Raw genomic sequence first — 26,750 nt, forward strand, 5'->3', positions numbered from 1 at the left:
TATGCATTCATATTGTAAGTACTCGACAATACGACGTAAGCAATATTGCGTCGTATCGTCATGGACTGTAATGTATAAGTAAGCTGATTTTGCCTTGCACTCGGCCAAAGTGCTGTGAACGTGACGTGACCGCGACGTGTAGGTAGATATGAATGGAAATGTAATAAAATGACATATTTGAAACGGAGTCATGCAGTTCTGAAGCCGTGCAGTACTGTTAAGTATGAACAAACCTTAATTAGTGTAGGTTATTTTATTTCGGAATAAAATCGCTACATAGGGCATGTAAGTATATGGTCGAATTTATGCATAAATATATCGATCTGAGCGTGGTTACGTTGGTAGCGTGTGCCGGCTGTCAGCCAATGAGAGAGAGTCATTTGGCTCAGGTCGTGGCCGACTGACACTTGACAGCTGTGTTCGAGTCGCGTGAGCAGTTTGCACTGGAATTGGCATCATAGCTGGTCGCTCTGACTGTCACTGTAGCTGTCACCGTCACCGTCACCACGTGTGATGCCGCTGACAGCCGAAGAAGTCCGCCAACTGCTGCTGGAGCGCCTCGAAGCCACGCACGTGGTCAGTTCACAGTTCACAATTCATTGCACCACATTAAACTTGCGATTACGCTCCAAGTTAAATCAATGATCACACTATTATCCATCATTTTTTGTATCGGTCAGAATTGCTTCGATGCATTTGTTTAGGACATTGAGCAATACTAGAATATTTTATATACATATGTATATAATATGAAATATATATATTATTCTTGATTTTGCCTTTCTATATTTTAATTTTTAATATATAATATTTGATATAATAAAAAAGTAAAATATAAAGATATTGCACAATAGCAAATTTTTCCAGTGTGGATAAATTTTTCATAATAAAAAAAATCAAAATTTGTGTGCATTTATTTGGTCGGTATTTCAATCAACTTTTGCTCAAATACAACAGTATATTAATCCATAAAAGGTTTTTTATTTATATCTTTATATTTCATGTATGAGGATTAAAAATTAGTCTAGATAAAACCAAACAGTATGTTCAATAGTTATTGCATGCCTGATAGCATTTCATTAGATAATAAAATAGTAGACGTAGTAAAGAATTATTTATATAATATTTAAGTCAAATAATAGACATGTCCGGTAGTAAAGAAGAAGAAATAAAGAGACGTATGAAATAAAGATGGAGTGCATTTTGACTAATGAATGTTGTTTTTAAATAAAAAATATCCAGTCTGCATGAAGAAAAAGATCTTCGATCAATGCGTTTTGCCAGTGATGACCTATGGATGTATAACTTGGATGTTGAACGCCAAGATGTTACACAAAGTTCAATGTACTCAAAGAAGTATGAAACGCTGTATTCTCGGCATAACGAGGAAAGACGGGAAGCGGAATACGTGGGTGAGAAGTGTGACAAGGTTAGTCGACATGTGGATAGAGTAAAGAGATTAAAATGGCAATGGGCGGGCTACGTGGCTGGAAGAATTGATGAAAGTTGGACTAAAGAAATGCTAGAATTGAACCAAGAGAATGCAAAAGGGTAAAAGGAAGACCGTAGGGAAGATAGGTAGACGAAATTAGGTAAATGTGTGGAGTGAGGTGGATGAGGGTTGTGCAAAACGAGTGGAAGCTGTTGGAAGAGGCCTTCATCCAGTAGTGAATGTTGAGTGACTGTCTGAAAAATCTGACTAATGAATATTAACAATATTTTCCACATACGATTTTCTATAATATAGTACGTAATCAAAACATTGACATTTCTAACATACATAATACCACATATCTCATAAATATTTTTATCTTGATTGTATTTCTATATATTTTATATACATACGTATGCATAGTGCACGTTTAGACTCTTTTACGCATGTTAGTATTTGGGAAGAAATGGCGTGCTTTATTACACAGCAAATAGACTTCAGTGAAAAGGAGATACTCGTGGATATACATACATAATACGAAATGAGTTTTTATTCGTTTAATAATAATATAACAACGATACTCATTATTTTCAGCGATAAATGGGGGACGGGGGAGGATTGAAGTGGATTAATTAATTCATTATTGGTTTTCCCATAAAGGGAGCAAGCTTTTCCTTAACCCTTTGCCTGCGGCAATAAATATAGCGAACAAGCCCTGTACGCGGCACCTTTTTCGCGAATTTGGCAATCGAGTTTTCGACCTTAAATACAGATTTTAATATTTACTCAAGTAACCAGATATGTTAATTAACTCATAAAGTATTATTTTAAACAATAAAATACATAATATATCTCGTAGTTTTGGCTTAATTGTCAAATAATCATTCTTCATAGAATTGAGACGTATCGTCGCCATTGTTCAACAGACGTGACGTCACATAAACGAGGTTTCAGTATGGTTCTACAAAAAACTAATTTTGACTGGTATATATTCATTTTAAGCAAATTGAATAGATGGCATTCAACTCTCAGTAATATATTCAACCAATTTTGAACCTTAAAACAGTTGAAATAAGCGCGTATAAGGCTCAAAATCCCGTGTAAAGTTCCGAAATTGTATGGAAGACAGCCGCGCTACAGACTTGTCGCCCAAAGCTTCCATAGAAGACGGCCGCGGGCAAACGGTTAAGCAAAGGAAGAATACTAGAATCAAATAACGGCTTCTATGCTCTGCTTTACTGACCATACACACGTTTGCAAGATATTGTATAAGATTATGATAAGGGATGTGCAAACGTTTCTTTGAGTAATCAAACTTACTCTAAAGTGGATTCGGACCTATCCTAAACTTAATGTATATATTTATATAATATACTGATCGTTTATTTAAATAAAAATACAGACCAAATAATTAAATCCCTACTAACATACATACATATATATATTTTTTACATACATATATGTATATACCAGGAAGGCCTAACAGGTACACCCCAATGCGCCTTCTTGGCCAATTACAAACATCGATATACAATTTTAACAAAGCATCATAGAGACATCTATATATAAATTTTTGACAAATTTTTAATAAACATACATTTTGGAGCATTTTTTTTTTTATATAAATCGTCAAATTTCGAGATGCTCGAAATTTGCAAGACATTTATGGACAAGTTTGCAGCATTTTTATACGAATCAGCGAAATTCGAGATGCTAAAAACTCGAAAATTGCGGGAAATGGGTAAGGGCGGTTTCAGACTACCGTTTTATACGCGCGTATAATCTCATTTTTTGAAGTGCATGTAGGCGCGTATAGGCGCGTCGTTTTCCATACGCGCAACTCGTACGGGCGTAGACGCGCTTATAAGCTCGTATTATTTTATTTATTTTATTTTATTTATTTGGAAAATTTACAGTTTACAGTTTATTAGATTGATAGTAAAAAAAATATAATTATGTTAAGTAAACCATTAATAATTTTCACATATAGGTAAAAAAAGAAAAGCTCAAACATTTAAAATAAGAAACAAAAATGATAATAGAGTAAGATAGTTAAAGAAAACAAAAAAAGAAAAAAAATAGAAATAACAGTATAATAAGAATATCAGAATAATAAGAATAATAATATGATAAAAATTATGAAATAATATAAAAAATATAATATATAACAAAAAACAAAAAGATAAAATAAATACATCAAAATAAAAATTCATAATCATAATCATAAACTTTCATTAAAATTAATCATCGAAAAACAAATTTGCAATAATTACTCTAGCTTGTATAGCATTAATATTAAATAAGTCAAACATAGAAATTGTTAAGATTAGTGTGTTGACGGTGGAGCTTGCACGCCAGATGAATGAGCTTCTTCCATAATTAGAAAAAGTATTAGGTATGTAAAGGAGCTCATTACATCTAGTCATTCTATTTGGTACACGCAATGATAGTCTGCTCAATAATTGAGGACAGTCAATCGATAGTATTATCCATGTTGATACTAAATCACCACTACCGGTTCGATTGAAAACGCCGGAATAAGCCCGTGTACGCGCGTCCGGTTTTTTGAAGCGCGAAAAGTAGCGCGTATGCCGAAACGACCGTATACGCGCAGAAAAAAACGCTAGTCTGAAACCGCCCTAAAGGTTGCCGATTTATTGGAGCCGTTTCAATGATTTTCATTGAAACGTATATGCATAGGGGCGAAACACTAACTAACATCGGTTTTCTCCCTCACATGCGACCTCACTCGCACGCATTAGGCCGAAGTGCTGTTCAGGGAACCGATGCGGTGCAAACGATCGACAAGCGCCAGACAGACTGAACCACAGATTAACGACACGTGTACCTCATGCGTGCGCACTGCTCGCACTTACACTAAGCGAAATCTACCCGAAGTCCTGACAAACCTACCCTGTATACGTTCTGTGCTTCTGATACTTTAGTTCCGAATTTTGCCTTATTAAACTCGCCAGAAAGATCCAACTCAATTTTAATAATTGCATCTGTGCACATCGAAAGGTTACTCGTCATCTGATGTGCAATCTATCATTCGTGAAGTCGAGAATCCAGTTAATCTGTGGTTCAGTCTGTCTGGCGCTTGTCGATCGTTTGCACCAAACCCTCGGGGAACACATATTACCGCGGTGCACGGGTTACGATGCTCTGCACTAGTCCACGCTGCTGGTAAAAGTATAAGTGGTATCATTGTTTTTGAAATTGTTCCACTCATAAAAATGTTTTTTCAATCAATATCATTCTTTTATTCAAAATCAGACATAATCTTAGTTAATTTCCGATTGCTTGTCTATTTAATAGTGCGTCATAATCTAGCTGTTGAAAAGACATTTTGAAATTTCTCATGTATTGTTTTGTATTTTCCTTTTCAGTTTCATCATTGATTGAAACTATGAAAAAACCCGTTAAAGTAATGAAATCGCCGGACATGATCGGTCTGCCGAAGTGTTTCTTGGGCTCGGGCATCTTGGTGGCGGTGTTGTTGCGATGGTGCGTCGCTCTGTACCCGTACTCGGGTCAGAACAAGCCGCCCATGTTCGGCGACTACGAGGCGCAACGCCACTGGCAAGAGATAACCTTACACATTCCGATCAAACAGTGGTATCACAACACGACGCAAAACGACCTGCAATACTGGGGGTTGGACTATCCGCCGTTGACTGCTTACCACAGCCTCGCCATGGGCCACATCGCCGAAATCGTCGATCCCGAGTCCGTCGTGCTGTTCGCCTCCCGAGGATACGAGAGCGACTATCACAAATTGTTCATGCGCTGGACCGTATTCTTCTCCGACATATACTTTTACATTCCAGCCATGGTCGGCTTCTACTTCGTCAACCACAAGTTGAAGATCAGGGAGTTGAAAGCGCGTGGAATTTCCACCGTCGTCAGGAATGTCTTCTTCTTGCCCGACGTCGCCGGATGCATGGCGTTGATCTTCCCCGGCCTGATCCTAATCGACTACGGACACTTCCAATACAATTGCGTGTCGTTAGGCTTGTTCGTTTGGGCTACCACGTTCATACTTTTAGACAAGTTTGTACTGGCGTCGGTGTTTTTCGTAGCCGCTGTTAATTATAAACAAATGGAGTTGTATCATTCCATTCCGTTTTTTCTCTATTTGTTGAGGCAATGTATTCCCAATTCACACCGGTCATACAGGCAAGCTCTCGTTCAATTCGCCAAGATAAGCGTCACAGTGGTCGTGACGTTCGGTGTGATATGGTTGCCGTTCCTTTCCAACTTCCAATCTGTAAGCCAGGTGCTCACTCGTCTCTTTCCGTTGGCTCGTGGAGTGTTCGAAGACAAAGTCGCCAACTTTTGGTGTGCAATCAACACGTTCATCAAGTTGAAAAACATCTGCGACAATGCAATGATGGCCAAGGTTTGCGTAATCACTACTCTTCTAGCTGTTTTGCCGTCGTCGCTCGACTTATTCTTCCGTCCCAATGTTAATAAGTTTGTGCTGTCGCTGATAAACTCCTCTTTGTCTTTTTTTCTCTTCTCGTTTCAAGTTCACGAGAAGTCAATTCTTTTGTGCGCCGTTCCAGTGTTGCTTCATTTGCCCCTTGACCCGGTGCCGAGTTTTTGGTTCCTAACCACTTGCACGTTCAGTATGCTGCCGCTGTTGCTGAAAGACGGTTTGATTCTTGGCTATTTCTCCCTGTCCATTATATATTTCACGTGCTTCAGCATGATTCTGTTCATCATCGATAAGAACATTTGCTTTTTGAACGTGTTTAATATAACCAGAGTCAATAATATATTAAAAGGCACAAATAATGAGTACAACGGTATGTTTTACCAAATTTTTAATATATTATATGTCAGTTCGTTGTTAGTCATGATCGTATTGACCGTTTGCCTGTTGTCGGTTGCGCCTCCGTTGCGTTATCCCGATTTGTTCCCGCTTATGATATCGTTCTTCTCTTGTTGTAACTTTATATTTTTCTATGTGTATTTCAATTATTGTCAATTTATTATACCTAGTAAGTCGTATGTTGTGTACAAAAAGAAAATAGATCTCAAATAAACGTTGTTAATACTTAAAGACACGCCTTTGTATTTCATCTTTACATAATAAGTGAATTGTACACGTATGTATGTATGTATGTAAATACGAGATGAAAATATATTTATGAGATGGAAATTTCAAAAACATTGGTATTAGAATATGTAGAGTGCCAAATAATAATAAAATTTATTCAATGTTATTCATTTTGCGTTTTTTTTTTATATTTCAGGAGGTCGTCGACGAATCTGATGGATGTGGTGCAAAATTGTCTGCCATTATTGTTTCCGATAAATTCGTAGGAAAACCATTGCTGGCTAAGCATAGGTAATTTTAGTTTTTTTTTTTATTGATTTCTATTTTAACACATTCAGCCCGGCGCATGATTTCATACATTTGCCCATGTGGCGCCACTGTCACGCGTATCGGCACCCAATTACGCGTGACGGCATTAAATGACTTTATATAATGAGTTGTCCCTAAATCTTTAGAATTTTATAGGGATTTTAGTGTTAAATTATAGTCTAATATAATATAACTGTAAAATTATAGTCTGCTATAGCACTATCCGCATGGCCACCAGTGGTACACGCCGGGTTGAACGTGTTAATCAGATAACCAGCAGCATGGCATATCTTGCTATGGTCAGTGTGGTTATGAGCTCGAGTCACACTGGTTGCTGCTGGCCAGACCTTGGTTTGTAACCAGGTCGGTCGTTTCCTATCAGAGTTTGCCAATTTTTCTGATTTTCATTGAAACGATTCCTACAAAATTGGCTTTCCCTCTCCATTTCTCGCAAAATCTTGAGTTATTATGTTATATCTCAAGGTTGGTCGGATTTCTCTCCATAGATGTCTCTGTGGATGATTGTTGTATAAACAAAAAGGTTGTGGCTATTTGCAGGTACTATATATGCAAATTATTGGCTATTTGCAGGTACTATAGCTGCGAATTATTGGCTATTTGCAGGTACTATATCTGCGACAGGCGCAAAGCCTTCTGCGCATGCGCGTGAACTGTCACTGTCAGCGTGTTTACTGTTAAAATTTTGTTTTAAACCTCTTAAAATTTAGTTCGAACTCTTTAAGTGACGTAGAGTAAAAAATATAATCCAAATTAGTTAATATTATTAATTGTTAGAAAATTATTATCATATACAACGTATAATACCTACATACAAGTACAAGCCGCGAACTAGCTAAATGAAATCTATTATAATAACGTGCGAAATTTATTTGCCTCATATATAATGAACGATTGATTAAACAAGTCTAGCATACATTAAATGTAAGAAATTATAATCGGATTATAAGTTCACGAGCATGTGCAGAAGGCTTTGCGCCTGTCGCAGATATAGTACCTGCAAATAGCCACAAAAAATCGTATTGTTTTATAAATGTTTATTGATCGTATTGTATACGATGTTTGCAATGCACTTTGCTATGTTTGACCATAGATGTCATGTATAATTTCGAATTATGTATATAATATGGTGTGTTTCTTGATCTATATAGTACACTCGTCGCATTGGAGCGATTTGTAATGACGAGTGTACATAGATTGATTGATTGATTGAATAAAATAAAATAAAATTTTCTAATTAAATAAATAAAATGCTATATTAATAATTTTTAGATTAGTCAATGCTGCCTTGAAGGAAGAAATTAAGCAAATGCATGCATTTTCCCAAACGACATATACGATTAAACAGTGGGAAGACTTAAAGACAGGCGCGGCTAATCCATAGGTACTGCAGTACCTCCGAAAAAAATTGCACAAGTCGCCACTGCTTAAAAACTTATGTACACATTTCATCCATTAACTAATTAAACTATTTCTAAGCACCCGCACTCTCTATTAAATTACCTAACCTAACCTGAATCTGTACAATTCTTTTCCTTTTAAACTAATTCAACTATATATAATACAAAATGGCGCACAGCAATTTGATCAAATGCTGGGCGTCGGCTCCTGGAAAGGTCATTTTACATGGAGAGCATTCTGTAGTGTATGGCAAGACTGCTATTGCAGCCAGTCTCGGAATCAGAACGATGTCAGCGTTAACGGTACGTCAGTCATAATTATCTAAGCCTTATTTAAAAATACAAAACAAAGCACTAAATTCAATATGTCCTACACAGGAAACATTAGAAAATGGAAAGCGATTTATACGTATCCATTTTCCTAATTTACAACTTGAAAATCTGCTGTTTGATTACGAAGACATACATGAAAACTTAATAGCAAAGACGAAAAGCATGCATTTCACTTGGCACACTCCTCCAGAAGCCACGAAGCACGAGGAATACTTAAATCTAGTCGATGAGTACTTTCAGAAATTCAAAACGGATAGCGATCTCCAGCTAGATAAATCTCAACAGCTTGCAATCACCATTTTCCTGTATCTGTATGCAGCCATTGTCGGATGTGCCGAATTCGAATTTACCTCGTTCGACTTGGCCGTATGCTCGGACTTGTCGATCGGTAGTGGAATCGGAAGCTCGGCATCATTCGCCGTATCCTTGACATCCGTAATATACCAATATGTGCGTGCCAAACGTTCAGATTTTAAATTCACCCGTAACGCCGAGTACTTGGATGATGTCGAAAAGAATCTTATATCGGATTGGGCGTTTTGCTGTGAACGGATCAGCCATGGAAATCCGTCTGGTTAGTATATATATATTATTATACACATACGATGGATTATGTGTTTAGATAAAACATATATGCATAAATTGATTTGTGTAGGTGTCGATAATGCAATATGTACTCGAGGGTCGTTGGTTGAATTCAGAAAAGGGACCGATCCGATATTTCATAAGTTGACGGCTAATTTGAAGGTGTGTTTGGTGAATACCAATGTCGGACGCAACACGAAGAGCCTCGTCGAGAAGGTGGCATCGCTTCGTGAACGATACCCCGACGTGCTGAACAGTATTATGGAAGCATGTGATAATTTGACTGTTAAAGCTTTACAGGTGAGATTTTCCATGCCTTTTATTTGCAACTATTTATTTCAACGGGTGAGGAATTGATTCACGAATTAAAATAAATTTATGTTATATATAAATGTAATGTAAGGTAATTTATAGGCATGCGCAAGTATTAATAGTAAAATGTTGAGTATGCGCATTACACGCTCGCCAATCCAAACCGTTCGTAATGATGAATGAATGTGTGTGTATGCGTGTTCCAAGTCAGGTGCTCAATATCAGGAGCACATGTCAGACGCTCCACACCCCCCCCCCCCCCCCCACGTCTCCTCGACAAGATCGGTCGCCATGCAACATCCCTGTGCATAACGTTTACTCCTAGTATTCTAAAATTAGTTTTTTGGAAATCTCCATACTTTTCAATGCACTCGCACATACCGACGGAAAGGAATTGATATACTCGTTACATTGATAAACCCGTTCACCAGTTCGAAATGATGAACGAGTGTGTGTCTTTGTGGATGTATGTATGTGTGTAAGCTTCCGCGGAGCGCATTTTAAATCCCTATACTTGTCCACGCGTCCGCCACAAATATACCCACATACATAGCGTCCGTTTTTATATACATACATATAGGTAATATATAATTTCTAAAGAGACTTTGTAACTACATATGTAAGGTTTGGGTGGGAGCATCGAAAAAAAAAGAATCAAAGTTTCTATGACGCCGATATCGTTGAATTTTATTTTTTTTCGATTCAAATAAACTTAATAAAAAAAAAATGAATGTTTACTATTGGATTAGCCATGTTTATGCCGTTTATATTAAAAATTCCGAGCGAAGCCGGGTAAAACCACTAGTCTAATATATAATTTCGAAAAAGACTTTGTAACTATGTATGTATGTAAGGTCTGTTGGGAACATCGAAAACAAATCAAAGTTTCTATGACGACAATATCGACATCGTTGAATATTATTTTTTTCGATTCAAATATAAAGTTAATAATAAACAAATTTATGTTTTCTATTAGATTGTTTTGCCATGGTTAAGCTGTTTATATTACAAATACCGAGTGAAGCCGGGTAAAACCACTAGTTATATATTATTTCAAAAGAGTCTTGTATGTAAGGTTTGGGTGGTAGAATCCATGATGTTAAATTTAATAAAAAAAATCAAATGAATATTCAAATAAATTGAAATAAAATAATACTATTCAAATAAATTAAATAAAATGTTTACTATTAGATTAGCCATGTTTAAGCGGTTTATATTACAAATACCGAGCGAAGCCGGGTAAAAAAACTAGTATATTATATTATATACATATTTGAATTTCAAATTGGGTAATGGATTTGAATGTGTAAGCATTTGTGTTTAGATTCTAATCGACTTTTTTTGTATACATATTAAGGTTAGATTCTTTTGTTGTCATATTTGAATATATATTACTGTACATATTCTACATTTGAGGTTATGTTATGCAAGATAGTGAGTGCATCATAATTCATTTGTTATGAATTTAAATATTTTTTTGATGTGAAAATTTTCTTTACAGATAATCAAAAATATTGAAAAAGAAGACGACGTAGATAAACGCAACATGTATTATAAGAACTTGTCGGTAATTAATAAAACTTTAAGATCATTTTGAAAATAAACTATTTTCTTAAAGATTTGTCTAAGACTACCGTGTGCTGGTTTTGATTATTCAAAGAACATTCTTCATTGCAGGAACTTTTCGAAATAAATCACAACTTGCTGAAAACAATTGGAGCATCGCATCCAACGTTGGAAAAAATTTGTTCAGTATCCAACGATTTAGGTTTCAGTGGTAAACTAACCGGAGCTGGTGGAGGAGGGTAATGAACGCTTTCATCATGTATTAGTTTTATAACCTACAAACAAATAATCATATTATTTATAATCTATCAGGTTTGCTATCGTTTTGGTTCCACCGTACAAAACCATTGAAGAGGTCGATACATTAATCGAGACGCTGCAACAGAACAAATTCGTCACACAACTTACCAATCTCGGCGGAGAAGGAGTTACTGTCAATATGGAATATTTAAAGTGATTTTTTACGTTTTTACGTAGATACGTATTTTTTATATAATCGTCGATAAGTAATAAAATATGATTTGGTGTGATGGTTGAAAATTTGTTTGGCATTCATTTCGATAGAAAAATGGCGAAAAAAAATAAAACAATTGCGTCACAATAGAAACGTTCGTATACGTTTATTCTAAACATCCGATAGTAGCAAAAGTACTTATAAATAAACATTTAGAATTCAAGAATTTTCTGAGGAACTTATTGTCGAACTGAAATCATAGATTCGAAATTCGATTCTCACATGTATATATATATATATATATTATTTTATTATATTTTGGAATTAAACAAATTTTTCAAAAGCAAATATGGCTACTTTTAAAACAAACAGAAAATGGACGTAGTTTTGCAAAAATTATCCAATCCAAATGCGTGAAATAATTTAACCAATAAATATTATTCAATTGGGACGTAATCGAGGCCATTGCGATAGAATGACATTGAAAGCTACAGTAAGCCTGCATATGAAAACTCAGTTAAGAAATTAAGTAAATCAGACGCTCCAAATAAAAAATGATCGTAATTATGATTATATTCAAGTATTGGAGATGAATCATCATTCTATTGCAACAGTCTCGGGTGTATATTTTGTGCAGAACCGAGTCCGAATAGTTTAAACGTCAGGTTTGGAAATGAAAGTAATTTCTTATGCAACATATCATATCATGAATAGAGAATATAATATGGCTCGAGTGGGACACTTTGAGCGTATCATCATGTAAATAAATATTTAGCTCTGATAAGAAAGTTTAGAGAGCAATAAAATATAGATTGACTGTTCACAATATTTATAATATTATTTCTCTATCTCTTTAAATACATATATAAAAATAATATAAATTGTACAATACAACATCAAAATTTTTTATATACAGATCATGAAGGTTTCTTTTTTTTTCATTTTACTTTTAATGGAAAAATTGACACGTCAATTGGTACAATATTTACAATAGAGAAAGTGTTAACGGCTTGAGGAATTGTCGCGCGCGCTTATTCAATCCGTTCATAAGATTCAATCAATTTTCACCAAATGTCCGAGAACGTCCAACTTTTGTTGCATTATCGACGTGAGCACTAGTTCAGTATTACACACAATGTTCAAATTCTTCTCGGCCTGCAACAGGTAGTACACTAAATGCAAATCATTCATGGCCGTCAACACCACGTAACTGTATGGCTTCTCTTTATGTATCTCTTGGATGGAGACGTACGACTTGCGATTTTTATCCACACGCCCGCCGCACATTTCGATCATCTCGGTCAGAACACTCCGGCCGGGCTGAACTCCTGGCGTCATATAAAACGTTGTGCCGTCAAACAGTTTCGAGCGTTCGCCCGCCGGCACCGCCAACACTTTGGAAATATCACACTTGAACATCTCGTCGAACGACTCGTCGCACAGCGGATGCTTCGACTCCTCGGCGAACTTGCCGATCTTTTGACTTTCCGTCAGCCAGCCTACGGAGAGTATGTACTTGACGGTTATCAACGCGGTGATGAACTTGGGCGTTCGTACCAAACGACCCATCACCAGATGAGTAGCTTCCGATGCTTGACTGACTATATATCCACCGAGTTGTCTGAAAAATCGAAAATTAAATAAAATCAAAATGGCCGACTACTACATATGTACATATTAGTGTGATATTATTCATACCTGACTATATTAGAGTATGGCTCGACGTCTTTAATAGACGAAAACATGACACGGGGTGCGTTCAAAGGATCGGGTCGTTCTATGCAAGAGATCACAGTCTGCGATGGACTTGGGGTTGATTGACTTAAACGAGGTTTTTTCGCTCTGTGAGGAGATAGTGTGGGTAACGCACCGCGTTTAACTCGCTCGTGAGATTCTTGCGTGATGTTTATAGGCATTTTCCACGCATCTATGGAGTATATACATATGTTATGAACCAATACTGCTTATGAAGAGCATTGTATATATATATAAATATCAAATATAAAAAAAGTTTCTTACTCATTAAGTGAGGCACAAGTGTGTAGTCCATTCTGAACGGATTGGCAACGTTGAACTGTTGATATTTGCTATGCTCCAACTGAAGAAATCAATAAGTATATTATTATATGACTAAATATGTAACATATAAAAAAGAACGTGACACTTTGATGTTTAACAACAACACTTGTGTAATGAATGTTTGTTGAAGATTATTTCCACTACTAAATTAATCTAAGCCTACTTTATACCATAGTTTCACAGAAATTTATTAACCCTTTGAGTGCTGACGTCTATTTTTTCTGTTGGAAGCCTACCATGCTGAAAATTTCGCCAACATTTCCAACTAGAATTATTTAGAAATCCAATAGAAACCAGGTATGAAAATTACAGCTAATCCAAACAAACCCTAGATAACTACCGCCGTCGATTTCGAGTTTTGTAAAGGTGTGTTTAGACTCCCTAACATATCTTGCAACAATATAAAATAAACAAAATAAGTCTATCAATGAATTCCAAAACCAGTTCCATCTTCTTCATAGTTGTTAAAATGTAACGCTCACAATCTAAATGCTAAGCCACAATCTAAAATACTCAGCAGTTAAGGATTTCCATCGAGAAGTTCTGCTATCTATACATTTAATTTCTTATCTAAATCAACCTCATTCTATTTTGCATTATACATAGCCACAGCGTAGTGCACTGGTAGAGCTATTGCATTCCAGTATAGGTCATGGATTCGAGTACCGGCCAAATACACTGCTGGCGAGATCCTGCAGTTATTAAAACACAGATCGACTGTCGCCTGTTAAAATTTTCCGATTTTTCAAGCTTAATTGTTATGACAGATCCAATAAATCGGTATCTTCTTCCCTCAGTTCCTCGCAAATTCGAATTATTAGCATCTCAAATTTGTTGAATCATATAAAATGCTACCTACACAATGTACTTTTCGCAAATTTGTCGATAGATGTCTCAATTGTATTCTATATCCTTTGATGTTTAAAAAATTGTCAGTACTTATGTACAAAAATAATCCAACCATCTGTGTCACCTTGTATGTAATAAATATATATTATACAAACCTGTGTTAAAGCGCTCATATTGCCTAGCAGTAAATCGGTCAACCATTGAACCGACACCGTAGGAATACCCCATTCTCGAGCCTTCTGATATTTAACACCTTCGGGTCGGCGACAGATCAAAACTGTATTATCCCGAGACATGTAAGAAGTCATCTGTGACGACAACAAAAAAAAATCAATCACCAAAGTTGTATTTACAAAGATATGTATATTATTATATATAAAAAAAACCTTAGCTCCGGTGTGATCTAACATAAATCTAATACGATCTCGCTCTTCGCCGATGAAGCCGGTTATGGAAGCCCTGTGCCGTTGGGCCGGTCGATCGTGCTGAGCGTACATGAGAGGTAAATGTAAAGCTTGCCATGGCGGAGCCACCTGCCGTCTGATCATCGTGTCCGAAAGCCAATAAGCAGTCACACAACGCTTCGAATCCCTCAACGCCTGATAGAAAAATAAAATAATTAGTATTCATAGTAAATCACATCGAAATGTATATAGTGTGTCCATTCACCTGCATGACTACGCCGTGTTTCTGCGTCTGAGCCAAGACATGGGTGACTCGAGCGCAATATCCGAGTTCTACTTCGCCGCCGTGTCTGCCGACGGCTTCCGTCCACTGTTTGACGTTGTGGGATGCGTCGTTGCCGTACTCCACTACGTGGAATATGCAACCGAGCAGGAAGAGGTCTGGCGGCAGTTTCAGGTTCGGATTGTGGCCGTAGAATTGGGCACGCGTCAAGGCGGCGGCTGATGGTGGAGCCGGAGCCGGCGCTCGCCCCGTAACTCCGACTACGCCTGCCGGCGTGCTCATGCCATACGCGGGCTTGTTCAGTTGTTGCTAATTGCACAAAAAAAAAAATGTATGTGACATTTAAATTAATTTATAAACACGTCTAATCATTTTCAAGTGTTGTTTTTACATATAAGAATTACTGTCTTTCAAGATTTCTTTTGAAAAATGACTTAAAACGACTGCGGGTACGATTTGACCGTACATTGAGAAAAATACTTTGTGCATTAAAAAATTGCATTATTTTCGACGCATTAAACAATCTCGTATTGTGCAGCGAATAAAATATTTTGGTATTATAAAGTGACCATTACAAAATATGACACGATCATTCGAAAAACTAGATTTTAGCATTTTAGAATAGATACAAAAAGTGGCAACTTTGCCGACTTTTGCTATTGACAACTGTCAACTATCAAAAGTGTTTACTTCTGTTTATGTATTACGTATAAATATGAATGATGATGTCAGGTCGTAGAGTCGAAGCCAGGGTCATAGGTGTCGAAGGTCGCAAGCCGAAGAGTAAAAAAGAAGGAGTCCAGTAGAAAGAAGCGTTGGTAGTTGTCGATTCGTATTTTGGTCATTGTATTACACATATACAAACATCCGCTTTATAAGTAGCAAATATTTTTTTCAATGATCAAAGCAAAGTTTCTAATGCAATCTGTATCCGTCATTTAGAAATGCACACAATTTTTTTGTAATGTATAGAAACTTTTTTTAATGTACAAACATTTTTTTAATTGCTTCTGTAAATTCACGTTTATTTTATAAAATGCATCCGGATAAATAAATGTATCCGTCATTTAGAAATATACACACAATTTTTTTGTAATGTACAGAAACTTTTTTTAATGTACAAAATTTTTTTAAATGCATATTTATTTTATAAAATGGACGTTTAAATTGTTCCCTTTTTTAACCATTTCTACGCCAGCGATTCACCCGTGAGTCGCGTCGACTTCTTGCGATGTCACAAGGGCTGCCGCTAATCAATTAAACAGAGAAATCTGAAACGTCCATAAACTCCCGTGCATCGTTGGTCCTTACGGCATAAGAAAAATGAACTCACATAATAAGCATCAGTACATTATAAAAGTATTTTCAATCACCAAAAAGATCAATCAATCAATTTGATATTCTCAAAATTGAAACAAAGAGCTACATAAATAACCCACGATAATAATAATAAAAAAAAAAACATACAACTTGAAAGGGTTTTTTATTTTTATTTATTCAGAGTATAAATACCTGATGCGTGTGCGGTGAGACAGGTAGCTGATGATGGAGTGGACCTTGAGCTGCCGAGAGGGCTCTTCTCTGCTGCAGCGTTTGGACGACTTCTGAAGGTGTCCTGGGGGGTGCATTATGAGCGGCTGTCATTAATCTACAATAAAAAAAAAACACGACGAATGAGCGATACACTTTTAAATACACCGTCACATTTTTTCAACTAATACTATATACATATATACATATATATATATATATATATATATATATATATATATATATATATATATATATATATATATATATATATATATATACAAATATCGTTTTAAAATAATACACGATATCTTAATGCGGCAAAGGTCAAGCAGACGGAAGTAGGGGTAAATGATAAACCACTATTACGACATCTTAATTTTGCATATCAGCTATTGATATATATATATATATATATATATATATATATATATATATATATATATATATATATATATATATATATATATATATATATATATATATATATATATATACTTATATATAGTAAATACGATGCTCCAACTCCATGCAAGGATATCGAATCACTACATTTCTACCTGAGAGTTCCGGCTGCCGACGGTTCGGTGACTTCTTGGGGTAAAGCTGTCGGTTGAGTACTCTGTAATCTAATGCTGAGCATATTTGCCAGAGCGGTTTTAGTTCTTGGATTTACTACTAGAGGAGGAGCTCCAGCGCCTTGTATGACGGCCCCCACTGAAAACGCAACATAAATAATATAGTTAGGATTACTTCAATATATATATATATATATATATATATATATATATATATATATATATATATATATATATATATATATAATAATCAAATAATTGATGTAGCACACCTTGATCAGTAGCTGGTCCTTGTTGAACGATTGTTGCATCCGGTTGTTGGGGAGCACCTTCAGGTAAAGCTGGTCCGATAATTTGACGCGCGGCAATAGCTCCTTGTGGTACTCCCACTTGGACACTTCCTCCCTGAAAATAGCATATAAGATTTTAGTATACATATTAAATGAGCTCAAAAGCATTCGACACACTTCAGAATGTTTATGTAACTTCATATAATATATATATGAAAAAAAAATGGCACATACTATTAAAACTCTATTGATAAATTTATAACAATATTATTATTATAAATGGGAAATTATATTAAAACCAGCAGTGTGGTCTAGTGGTAAGTGTTGTATTCTATCGTGCTATAGGTTACGAGTTCGCTTCCCGCTGGAGTCTCATTGCTGGCCAGACCTTGGTTTGACGAGGTCTGTCGTTTCATATCAGAATTTGTCAATATTTTTCTGATTTGAAACGATTCCTGTGAAATTGGCATTATTATCCAATTTTCTGGAATGCGAAAAACCTAGAGTTAATATTATTATCTCTTAGGTTTCGCCAGACTTTCTCCATAGATGTCTCTATGGATGATTATTGAGTATTGTTACATGAATAAGTTATTCATTGTTATTTATCGTACGATATTTGTAATATCTGACCATAGATGTCAGATATTGTTCAGATTTACATGTATTAATCAATATGTGAACCAGGAAGGCGCATTTGGGGTTTACCTGTAGAGCCTTCCTGGTATATGTTTGTATATATGTATGTATAAAAAAAAATATGTATGTATGTAAAAAAAAAAAAAATGCCACTATGCCACTGCATCCTATCCACTATGTCACCACTATTTGAATATGATTTCAAACATTTATAATCTATAAATTTATATATGTACAAATTTAATACAGTTCAGGGGAAAACCCGTAATGACATCATGGTGAATTATAAATTTAGAAAAAAATGTTAAACGTTAGAACAAAACATAATTCTTTGAATATATCATGGATGATGCTTCATAAGGAAAAATTAGTATTAGCCATCTTGGAATATACTGCGAGAAGTACCAGCATTTTTCTATATATATATAATGGTAGATTTATACACAACATTTTTAAGAATCAGTGTCATTTAGTTTGTAATTACTTGGAGCGGTGTAAGTTGTCCGCCTTGTTTATGCGCGTGATCTCGTATATGAGTCTGTAGTCGTAAACGTTGATATTGTGGCTGTCTTTGGAGTTGCAATTGAGCGAATTGTTGCTGTTGCTGTTGCTGCTGCTGTTGTTGTACTTGCTGCTGTTGTTGTTGTACTTGCTGTTGTTGTTGCTGTTGCTGCTGCTGCTGTTGTTGTTGCTGTTGGTGTTGTTGCAGCTGTGGGTGTTGCTGCGTATGCTGCTGCGGCTGTGGTAACTGTGGCTGCTGCGGTTGCTGAGTCTGTTGAGCTTGCTGAGGTTGAGGTTGTGCCTGCTGCTGTCGAGCGATTATAGGAGTATCACCGGTTCCCAGAGACGCCGCTCGTACACCTTGTTGTTGGACCCATTGGACCTAGAATACAATATAGTATAATAATAATATATAAAGCTCCGTTAATCTACCAACGTATGTGAGGTTCATTTGAACAATACATACTTGTTGATGTGGAGTAAGACCAGGTGGTATTTGCCCTCGCACAACTGAAAGAGTGTGCTGCCCGGGATGGACCGACTGCTGCTGAGCAGCTCTCTGGGTCGAAAGCTGATGCCTCTTCTGCAATTGGGCAACGTAGAGAGCCCGCTGTTGAGGATCCATCTGCTGCAGTTGAGCGTGGGTTTGGGCATCTAAATGTATATATTGCCGACCACCGGTTGTTCCTGACGCCCACACCTGAATTGAAAATTAATCAAAAAGTCAGTATAAATCGACGCTACCTGCTTTGTAGTGTAATTGATAAATTGATTACCCGTTGCACGACTGGTTGGTTTCCGATGATTTGCTGTTGACGCTGTTGTAGGAACTGCTGCTGCTGCCATGCTATCATTTGCTGCCCGCCTTGCTGCGTCACCAACTGTTGCCCACCGGGAGAGATGATCTGCTGTCCTCCCTGGTGGGTGATCACCTGCTGGGGTGGTTGCCCCTGTTGTTGAATGATCTGCGGACTCTGATTCAGAATCTGCTTTCCCTGTGAGCCGATTTGCTGTGGCCCTTGCTGTACCACCAGCTGCCCGCCCTGCGATATGAGCTGATGGCTCTGCGCGACGATTTGCTGCCCGCTCGGTGTCAATATCGGATTTCCCTGCGACATAACCTGCTGTCCTTGGGATATGATCTGTTGATTTCCTTGATTTAAAATCTGTTGACCGCCCTGCGTCAAAATCTGCTGCCCGCCGATGTTTATGATTTGCTGCCCGCCTTGAGATATTATCTGCTGTCCACCTTGAGATATGATCTGCTGCCCTTGAGTTAATATCTGCTGACCGCCCTGTGATAGTATCTGGGTGGGTCCTTGTGACGCTATCTGTTGGTTGTTTTGCAGTGTTATGTGGTTTCCTTGCACGATGATCTGTTGGTGCCCACTGTTGTTCACTTGCTGCTGATTCGCATTCGCTTGGTTCAGCAACGGTTGACCGCTTTGCGATAGCTGCTTCTGGACCAGTAGTTGCTGTTGGTTGCCTTGTTGTATCGGTTGCAATTGCCTGTTATTGTTCTGAGCCAGCAGCTGTTGATTCTGCTGCGCTATTATATTATGTTGTTGGGGTTGTTGATTCTGAGTCAAGTTTTGATTCTGTACAATCTGTTGCTGCAAAATCATTTGATTCTGTTGCAACTGGCCCCGTTGTTGCATTAGATTACCGCGTATAATCTGCTGACTGGGCACGGGATTTTGCGTCGAGCCTTGAACCATCTGTATGTTTTGCTGTTGCTGTTGCCGCCAACTAGATTGTATCTGCACGTTGGGATTTTGTTGACTTTGGAGCGGCATACTCGTCTGACTGTGCTGAAGCTGCTGATGCAGTTGATTCAGCTGCTGCGCCAGCTCTATATTGTTATTCGGCTGTGAGGCATTTTGCAAATTCAAATTCTGTTGATTGATCGGCGCGCCCAGATTCTGCTGGTTCAAATTTTGCTGTTGGTTCAAAGGTACATTCTGATTGACTTGGTTCAAATTGTGAACCTGCTGACTGACGGGGACGCCTTGCTGTTGATTGTTAACGATACCTGGATTCTGTTGGTTAATTTGCTGCGGCTGCACTTGATGCTGCGGTATAGGCAACAGATTCTGTTGATTTTGAATCTGATTCGGATGTTGACCGATAGTCTGGTTCACCTGCTGAGCTAAATTGTTCGATTGCGGTTGATGCTGAGCAACCAAACCCTGCTGCAACTGCTGTTGGTTCACCAACGGGCCATGACCTTGCTTCGAATTCAACAATATATTCTGTTGATTGACGCTAGACGTTACGATCTGCTGGTGAGCTCCGTGAACCTGTTGTTGTTGTTGTTGTTGTTGCTGCTGCTGCTGTTGTTGCATGAGTTGACTGACGCTAGTACTAATATTACTCTGCTGATTGATTACATTATGCGTCGAAGCGTGTTGGGAAGTCGGTAAATTTTGATTTTGCTGTTGAATTCCGACCGTATTGTTTACATTTAGCGACTGTTGCAGCATTTGCTTGTTTTGATTCCGTTGCATCTGCATGGGCATACGTAGTTGGTGCTGTTGCAGTATCCTCTGCTGTTGAATTTGTATATCGCTGAGGCCTTGAGGAGCGTTCGTCGGGGTCAAATGTTGATTTCCCATTGCATTATTCGGTTGTTGTTGTTGTTGATTTTGCAGCATTACATTTCCGTGTTGTTGACTCGTCGGAGTCCCAATCGGGATATTTGACAGCGTTTTCGGGGTGTTTTGATTGATCATATTCTGGTGCATCATGAGCCTAGGCGAGGAGTTCGACATTACGTTTTGATTCACTAAAGTGGGTGCCGAAGTCCACGGCATCCTCTGTTTTAATTTATCGACTAGCGCTTGGGTTCTTTCTATTTCTTTGTTGTCGCTTTTGTTCTGGGTGGGAACTTCGGACTTGGCGATGCCCTCTTCGAAGTCGAAAGTGGTAATATTAGACCGATTATCGTTCGCCTGAGATACGATCGGAGGCATCAGAGGTGGCGGAGTAGGCGGCGGCGGAGGTTTCAACAATTTCGGATGGTAAACGTCGCAAGGACACAAAGACTTGGCCTTCACGCTGTCGGTGGCCCAGTCGGGTGTGACGATGTGGAGCATAGACGAGAGCGACAGTGCGGCCAAGTATTTGCCGCCGTTCGGCGAGCCGACGATGAGATGGGTGCATTCAGGATCGAGGTTGAGTTTGACGCGGCCGCCGTAAAACGTGACGAGGGCGTATAGGAGTTTGGCGTCTTTGGCCGTGACGCGTGCAATGCAAGCGACGACATTCGAGAAGAGTTGCGATCGGCTCGGGTTGTACGGCTTCACGCTGAGGAGTTTGTTGGCGCGGACGCACGCCAGGACCCACTGGTACGTGGCGGCGGGTATTTCATATAGATCGCTGGCGTCGGTCAGATCCGTCTCGTGAGCGTTCGGACCGCATATCAAGTGGGATACGAAATCTGAGAAGTATTTTGCTTGTTCGCCACCACCAGCGCGCAGTAATTCGGCCACCTGAAAATAGTGACGGTAATTAATTAGCAAAATTTACTGCAATTTATGTACATTATATAAATAAATAAATAAATAAGTTTTGTTGGTTTTTAAAGTGAATACACCATTTACTCTTTGTGCAATACATATTATGAAAACTCTATATATTTAGTTCCAGTGACTGACAACGCATGTTCCAATTTGTCACACATTGTTGTAATACAGATAATTCTTTATAAATAGAAATTATTTCAATCATTTTGAAACTCTTATCCATGTGGAAGTTATATTATTTAAAATTTAAAAATTATACTTATTATATGTATATTTAAATATTGCTTATTATTATTATTATTTAAAACTTTTCAAATTCCACAATTTTAATTTTATTTTGCATTATATTTGTTTTGTGTGAAAAGTCAGAACAAATCTATGCAACTTTTTTTGTTTTTGTTTAATAATCTTAACTCAAAATTACGAAAATTAAATTTTCCGAAAACTCTCTATGAGAGCATGCGTATTTTTCGCAAAATAATAAGTGATAAATTTTGTAAATTAAACATGGCCTTTCCATTAATTATATTAAAAATTGAAATACAGCTTCTTTACAATAAATTGTCTCCAACCTTATGAATTATCAGAGCAGTATTTCTCAAACTGTGGTGATTGCCGTAATCAATTTTGTATAAAATGCATATACATTTCCGTACATTTTCACGTAATAAACGATATCTATCTTATAGATCACTGAGTTATCCATTTGAATGAAATATTCAACTTGAGAAATACGCAACGGAACAAAAAACCAGTCAATTTCAATATCTGGGTATTTGAAATCTTTTCTAAATACTATTGATCACTACTTGGGAAAAATTTAAGCATTAAACCATAGAAATATAGTTAATTTATCCATATTTTCGATAAATATATATGCTGTTATAGCGTTTGAAACTAAATCTATTAAATAATACTTATTTTGTTGTTGTTTGGAGGATTTAAAACACACAGCGAATGTGTTTATGACCCATAGTGAGTTCATTAATATTCAATGTAAATTTATATCCTCCAATATATGTCTATACCCTTCAGGTATAAACACAATCTGCTTTAGGTCATTCACTTTAGAGTCTTTAATTAATATTATGTATTATTAGCATTTATAAGAATTGTTAATAGGTTTTTGAGCTCTTTTTCCTATTATGCTGTACATTAACATTAGAATAATATAAAACTATGATTACTAACAAAATTAAATTAAAATTGTAAAATAGAAAATGATCAGTAGATCAGTAGCTATTAAAATAGATATAAGATTTATTGTGAACATAATTTAGTAATAATAAAAAGCATATAAAAATCAAAAAAATATATCCTCCAAGTATATAATGATTTAAACTTCCTTACAGGAAAATATTGGTCGAGTTTATGATTGAGGAAAAATCTTTATAAAAAAAAAAAAAAAAAAAAAAAACACTCGACGATTTTTGACTTTTGATTTGAACTGGACGACTACTTAGAGAGATTTGAAAGCTGAAAAGTACTACAAATGAAAGATAAAATACCCGACTGTAGATTCCAATATTCATTTTGAACAGAAAATTAACAGATTTTGAGAAATCGACCGAACAACACCAAGATATAGAAAAATCGCGCGATTTAAAAAACACATATATCTCACACTATATATCAAACTATATATCACATATATCAAACACACATATATAAGAAAAGTCATATCCCGTCTCTGAAACATTTTAAAAGTCGTCATTTGTCGAACAGTGTTATTTGACAATTAATCCAAAACAACTACGAGATATATTATGTATTTTATTGTTTAAAATAATACTTTGTGTTAATTAACATATCCGGTTACTTGAGTGAATATTAAAATCTGTATATAAGGTCGCAAACTCGATTGACAAATTCGCGTACAGGGCTTGTTCGCTATATTTATTTGCCGTGGGCAAAGGGTCAATAAAACGATGATAATACTGCCAAATATTAACACACAGGATACCGTGCGCACAAATTTGTGCGTTTGAAAAACTTCCTTTGGCTACCGTGTGCACAAATTTGTGCGTTGCGTCACTCCTACTTCATATAAAGAAAAAACACGTTGAACCTTATATTTCTTGTAATTTATTCATATCGGGGCTTAGTAAAAGATGTCGTTGGTGATATTTAACTAAAATAATTTAAAAAAAGTCGATATTGAAAAATCCAGAAGGTTAGAAACTGGACTATAGCAAATGTACCAAATATTTCTTTGGTTATGCCGAAGATGTCTGAAATTTTATTTTATTTAACTAAAGCGTATAGGAGGTTTGTAAAAATAATAGAACAGATCGTCGTCGACCTTCTCAGAGGTTCGAAACCAGCGAAAATTTCATTAGTGTATGAATTTCATATTGTGTTTAAATAACGTGTGTGTGTGTGTAAATAATAAAAATATGTAATACTATCAAAAAACCATCAAGTGAGTTTATCGATAATAAATTATAATATAAAGGAAACTTTTAAACAAATATTGTGTAAATATCTACCAATCAATCAAATGTGAATATCTACATAAGGGGTGCAGTTTGCTGAGTGAATGCTCTTTTTGTGTTTTTAGTTGAATAAATATGTTTGATTTTTTTTATATTCATGTTCTGAAGAAAATATCACCATTGTTTACTATGTGCCCTTTTATATTTCTTCGGTAATTTATTGCCTACACTTGACTCCTGGTTACTAACCACATTTTGGGGGGGACCTTTTTTTTCTCACATCTGTTTTATGTTCCTCTTAGATTTTGCCGATGTCCTAAAATTCTCTCACTGATATTGTTATTTATGACGAAAGAGGATTAACCTTGTTCGATGTCGGCAATTCCAACACGCATATGGAATTGCATCTGACTGCATTGTATTTATAGGTTTCAAATAACGACATTTGTTGTTTTTGTTACACAAAGGTTCACTGCTGCTAGATTTTTTTTGTTTATTTATAAAATATGTATATTTGCCATATTTATACACATTTTGATTATTTATTTTATTAGTACGCGACTCACAGTTTGACTTTTACTGATTTTACAATTGCGAAATTTTAAGATAGTCCATACGAAACTGCATTTCAAATTTCACTTTTATACGTTTACTGGTAAAATAATAATAATAGCTTTTATTCCAGACGATGAGGAGAATAGTGCAATCCCCAACGCCCATATAAATAATATATAGATAATAAAAAAAAAATAAAAAAAAAGTATTGAAAAATAGTAAACAAAAAATAAATAAATAAATACATAAGTAAATATATAAATATTACTGATAATAAATAATATTAATAATAAATAATAATAATAATAAATAATAATAATAATAATTATAATAAATAAATAATAATAAATAAGTCTAATAATAATAAATAATAATAATTTTATGTCTATTCAAGGCGGTCGGTGTAGCAGTTCCATCCATCGAACATACAATGAAGAATGCAAATGAGAAGATGCAGCAGCAAGAAGACAATTAGGCGATAAAAATATACGAAGACGTAGAGAGGCCGCTCTCATCCTGAGAATGGCTTCAAAATGAGGCACATGCCCTTCTACAAACATTTGCGACGCGCTACAGCTCCTAGGTAACCCGAAAAGAGCACGGTAACAGTTGTTGTATTGTACCTTTATCTTCCTCATCGTCTCCCGCTTGTATCTGGTCCATAATTCACCAGTATAGAGGCTAGTACAAAAGGACATAAATAATTGTCTCTTAACCTCTACACTGGAGTGGAAAAATCGTCTAGCCAGCATATTTGCCCTTACACAAATGGCTCTTCTTTGTCTTTCGATGTCACGGTCATCAGATAGATCCTCCGTCAGCAAGTGTGCCAGATACTTGACTTCCCTAACAGTTTCAAGATTACATTTTAAAGAGATATGACATTTTAAACAGTTACAGTTTTAGGCAAAGATTAGCGCAAATTCTCCCCGCCGCACGCCTGTTTCTTTAGCAATAGCCCGTGGTATCCTGTGTTAAAAAAAAAAAAAAAAAAAAGTTTGATTTCATCCAAAAGCCACACACAAGTGCACAAGCATTTCAATCACACTGCATATATGTAAATTGAAACCATGACAACTCTAACATTAGCGAAAACATTTACATATAAACCGAACTGTCAAATGACCGAACAAGACGTTTCGCTCGGATAGGAGGAGCGAAAGGGCGCGTACTTTGTACACACGTGGATCGAACGGACGATACCGGAGTCCCGGCGAGGATGCGCAGACGAGGGCGAGGGGAGTGGGGTGGGGGTGGGGGTGGGGGTTGAGGGTTGAAGAACACGAAGTACCTGCGAAGGCACTTCTCCCGACAGGTAGTACTTGACGTCTCGGAAGAGCGCAGTGGCGGTGGCTGTGGTGGCGGCGGCGAGTGGCTGCGAGGGGGGTGCGGCGGCCGAGGCGTCCATGTCGGGGCGGGGGCGGAGGCGGCGAGGGGCGCGGAGGGCGGCGGGGGCGCAGCGGCGGGGCGGGGCGCGGGGTGTGGGGCGCGGGCCGGAGCCCGAGCGCCGCCGCGCGCGCCACAACAAACAACGCGCAGGCGGACAACACAAAACGCCACACACACTCCGCTCTCCACCAATACGAGCGCACGAACACACCGCACCGCC

General features: G+C 37.0%; 4 protein-coding genes across 4 annotated transcripts in view; 3 read left to right on the forward strand and 1 right to left on the reverse strand.

Moving 5' to 3' along the window:
- LOC143920042 (uncharacterized) overlaps positions 1-26,750 on the forward strand; it is a 366,222-nt gene that overhangs the window by 30,719 nt on the left and 308,753 nt on the right. The window lies entirely within an intron of this gene.
- On the forward strand, positions 464-8,221 carry gny (ALG6 alpha-1,3-glucosyltransferase garnysstan). The gene is made up of 4 exons (XM_077442182.1): positions 464-576; positions 4,822-6,243; positions 6,694-6,788; positions 8,097-8,221. The coding sequence occupies exons 2-3, from the start codon at positions 4,842-4,844 to the stop codon at positions 6,711-6,713; spliced, it is 1,422 nt and encodes a 473-aa protein (XP_077298308.1). The 5' UTR covers positions 464-576; positions 4,822-4,841; the 3' UTR covers positions 6,714-6,788; positions 8,097-8,221.
- Positions 8,097-11,976, forward strand: Mvk (Mevalonate kinase). The gene is made up of 6 exons (XM_077442183.1): positions 8,097-8,527; positions 8,603-9,131; positions 9,213-9,442; positions 10,956-11,021; positions 11,132-11,259; positions 11,333-11,976. Exons 1-6 carry the CDS (start codon positions 8,393-8,395, stop codon positions 11,475-11,477), a joined length of 1,233 nt encoding a protein of 410 aa, XP_077298309.1. The 5' UTR covers positions 8,097-8,392; the 3' UTR covers positions 11,478-11,976.
- Positions 11,970-26,557, reverse strand: Ptip (PAX transcription activation domain interacting protein). Its single transcript, XM_077442181.1, has 13 exons — positions 26,433-26,557; positions 19,404-22,118; positions 19,094-19,327; positions 18,611-19,009; positions 17,470-17,602; positions 17,180-17,336; positions 16,602-16,737; positions 15,072-15,398; positions 14,789-15,001; positions 14,558-14,710; positions 13,494-13,572; positions 13,173-13,401; positions 11,970-13,095 (listed from the first exon to the last, which is right to left on the reverse strand). The coding sequence occupies exons 1-13, from the start codon at positions 26,547-26,549 to the stop codon at positions 12,528-12,530; spliced, it is 5,460 nt and encodes a 1,819-aa protein (XP_077298307.1). The 5' UTR covers positions 26,550-26,557; the 3' UTR covers positions 11,970-12,527.

This window comes from Arctopsyche grandis, chromosome 12, assembly GCF_051622035.1.
Source record: "Arctopsyche grandis isolate Sample6627 chromosome 12, ASM5162203v2, whole genome shotgun sequence".
NCBI lineage: Eukaryota > Metazoa > Arthropoda > Insecta > Trichoptera > Hydropsychidae > Arctopsyche > Arctopsyche grandis.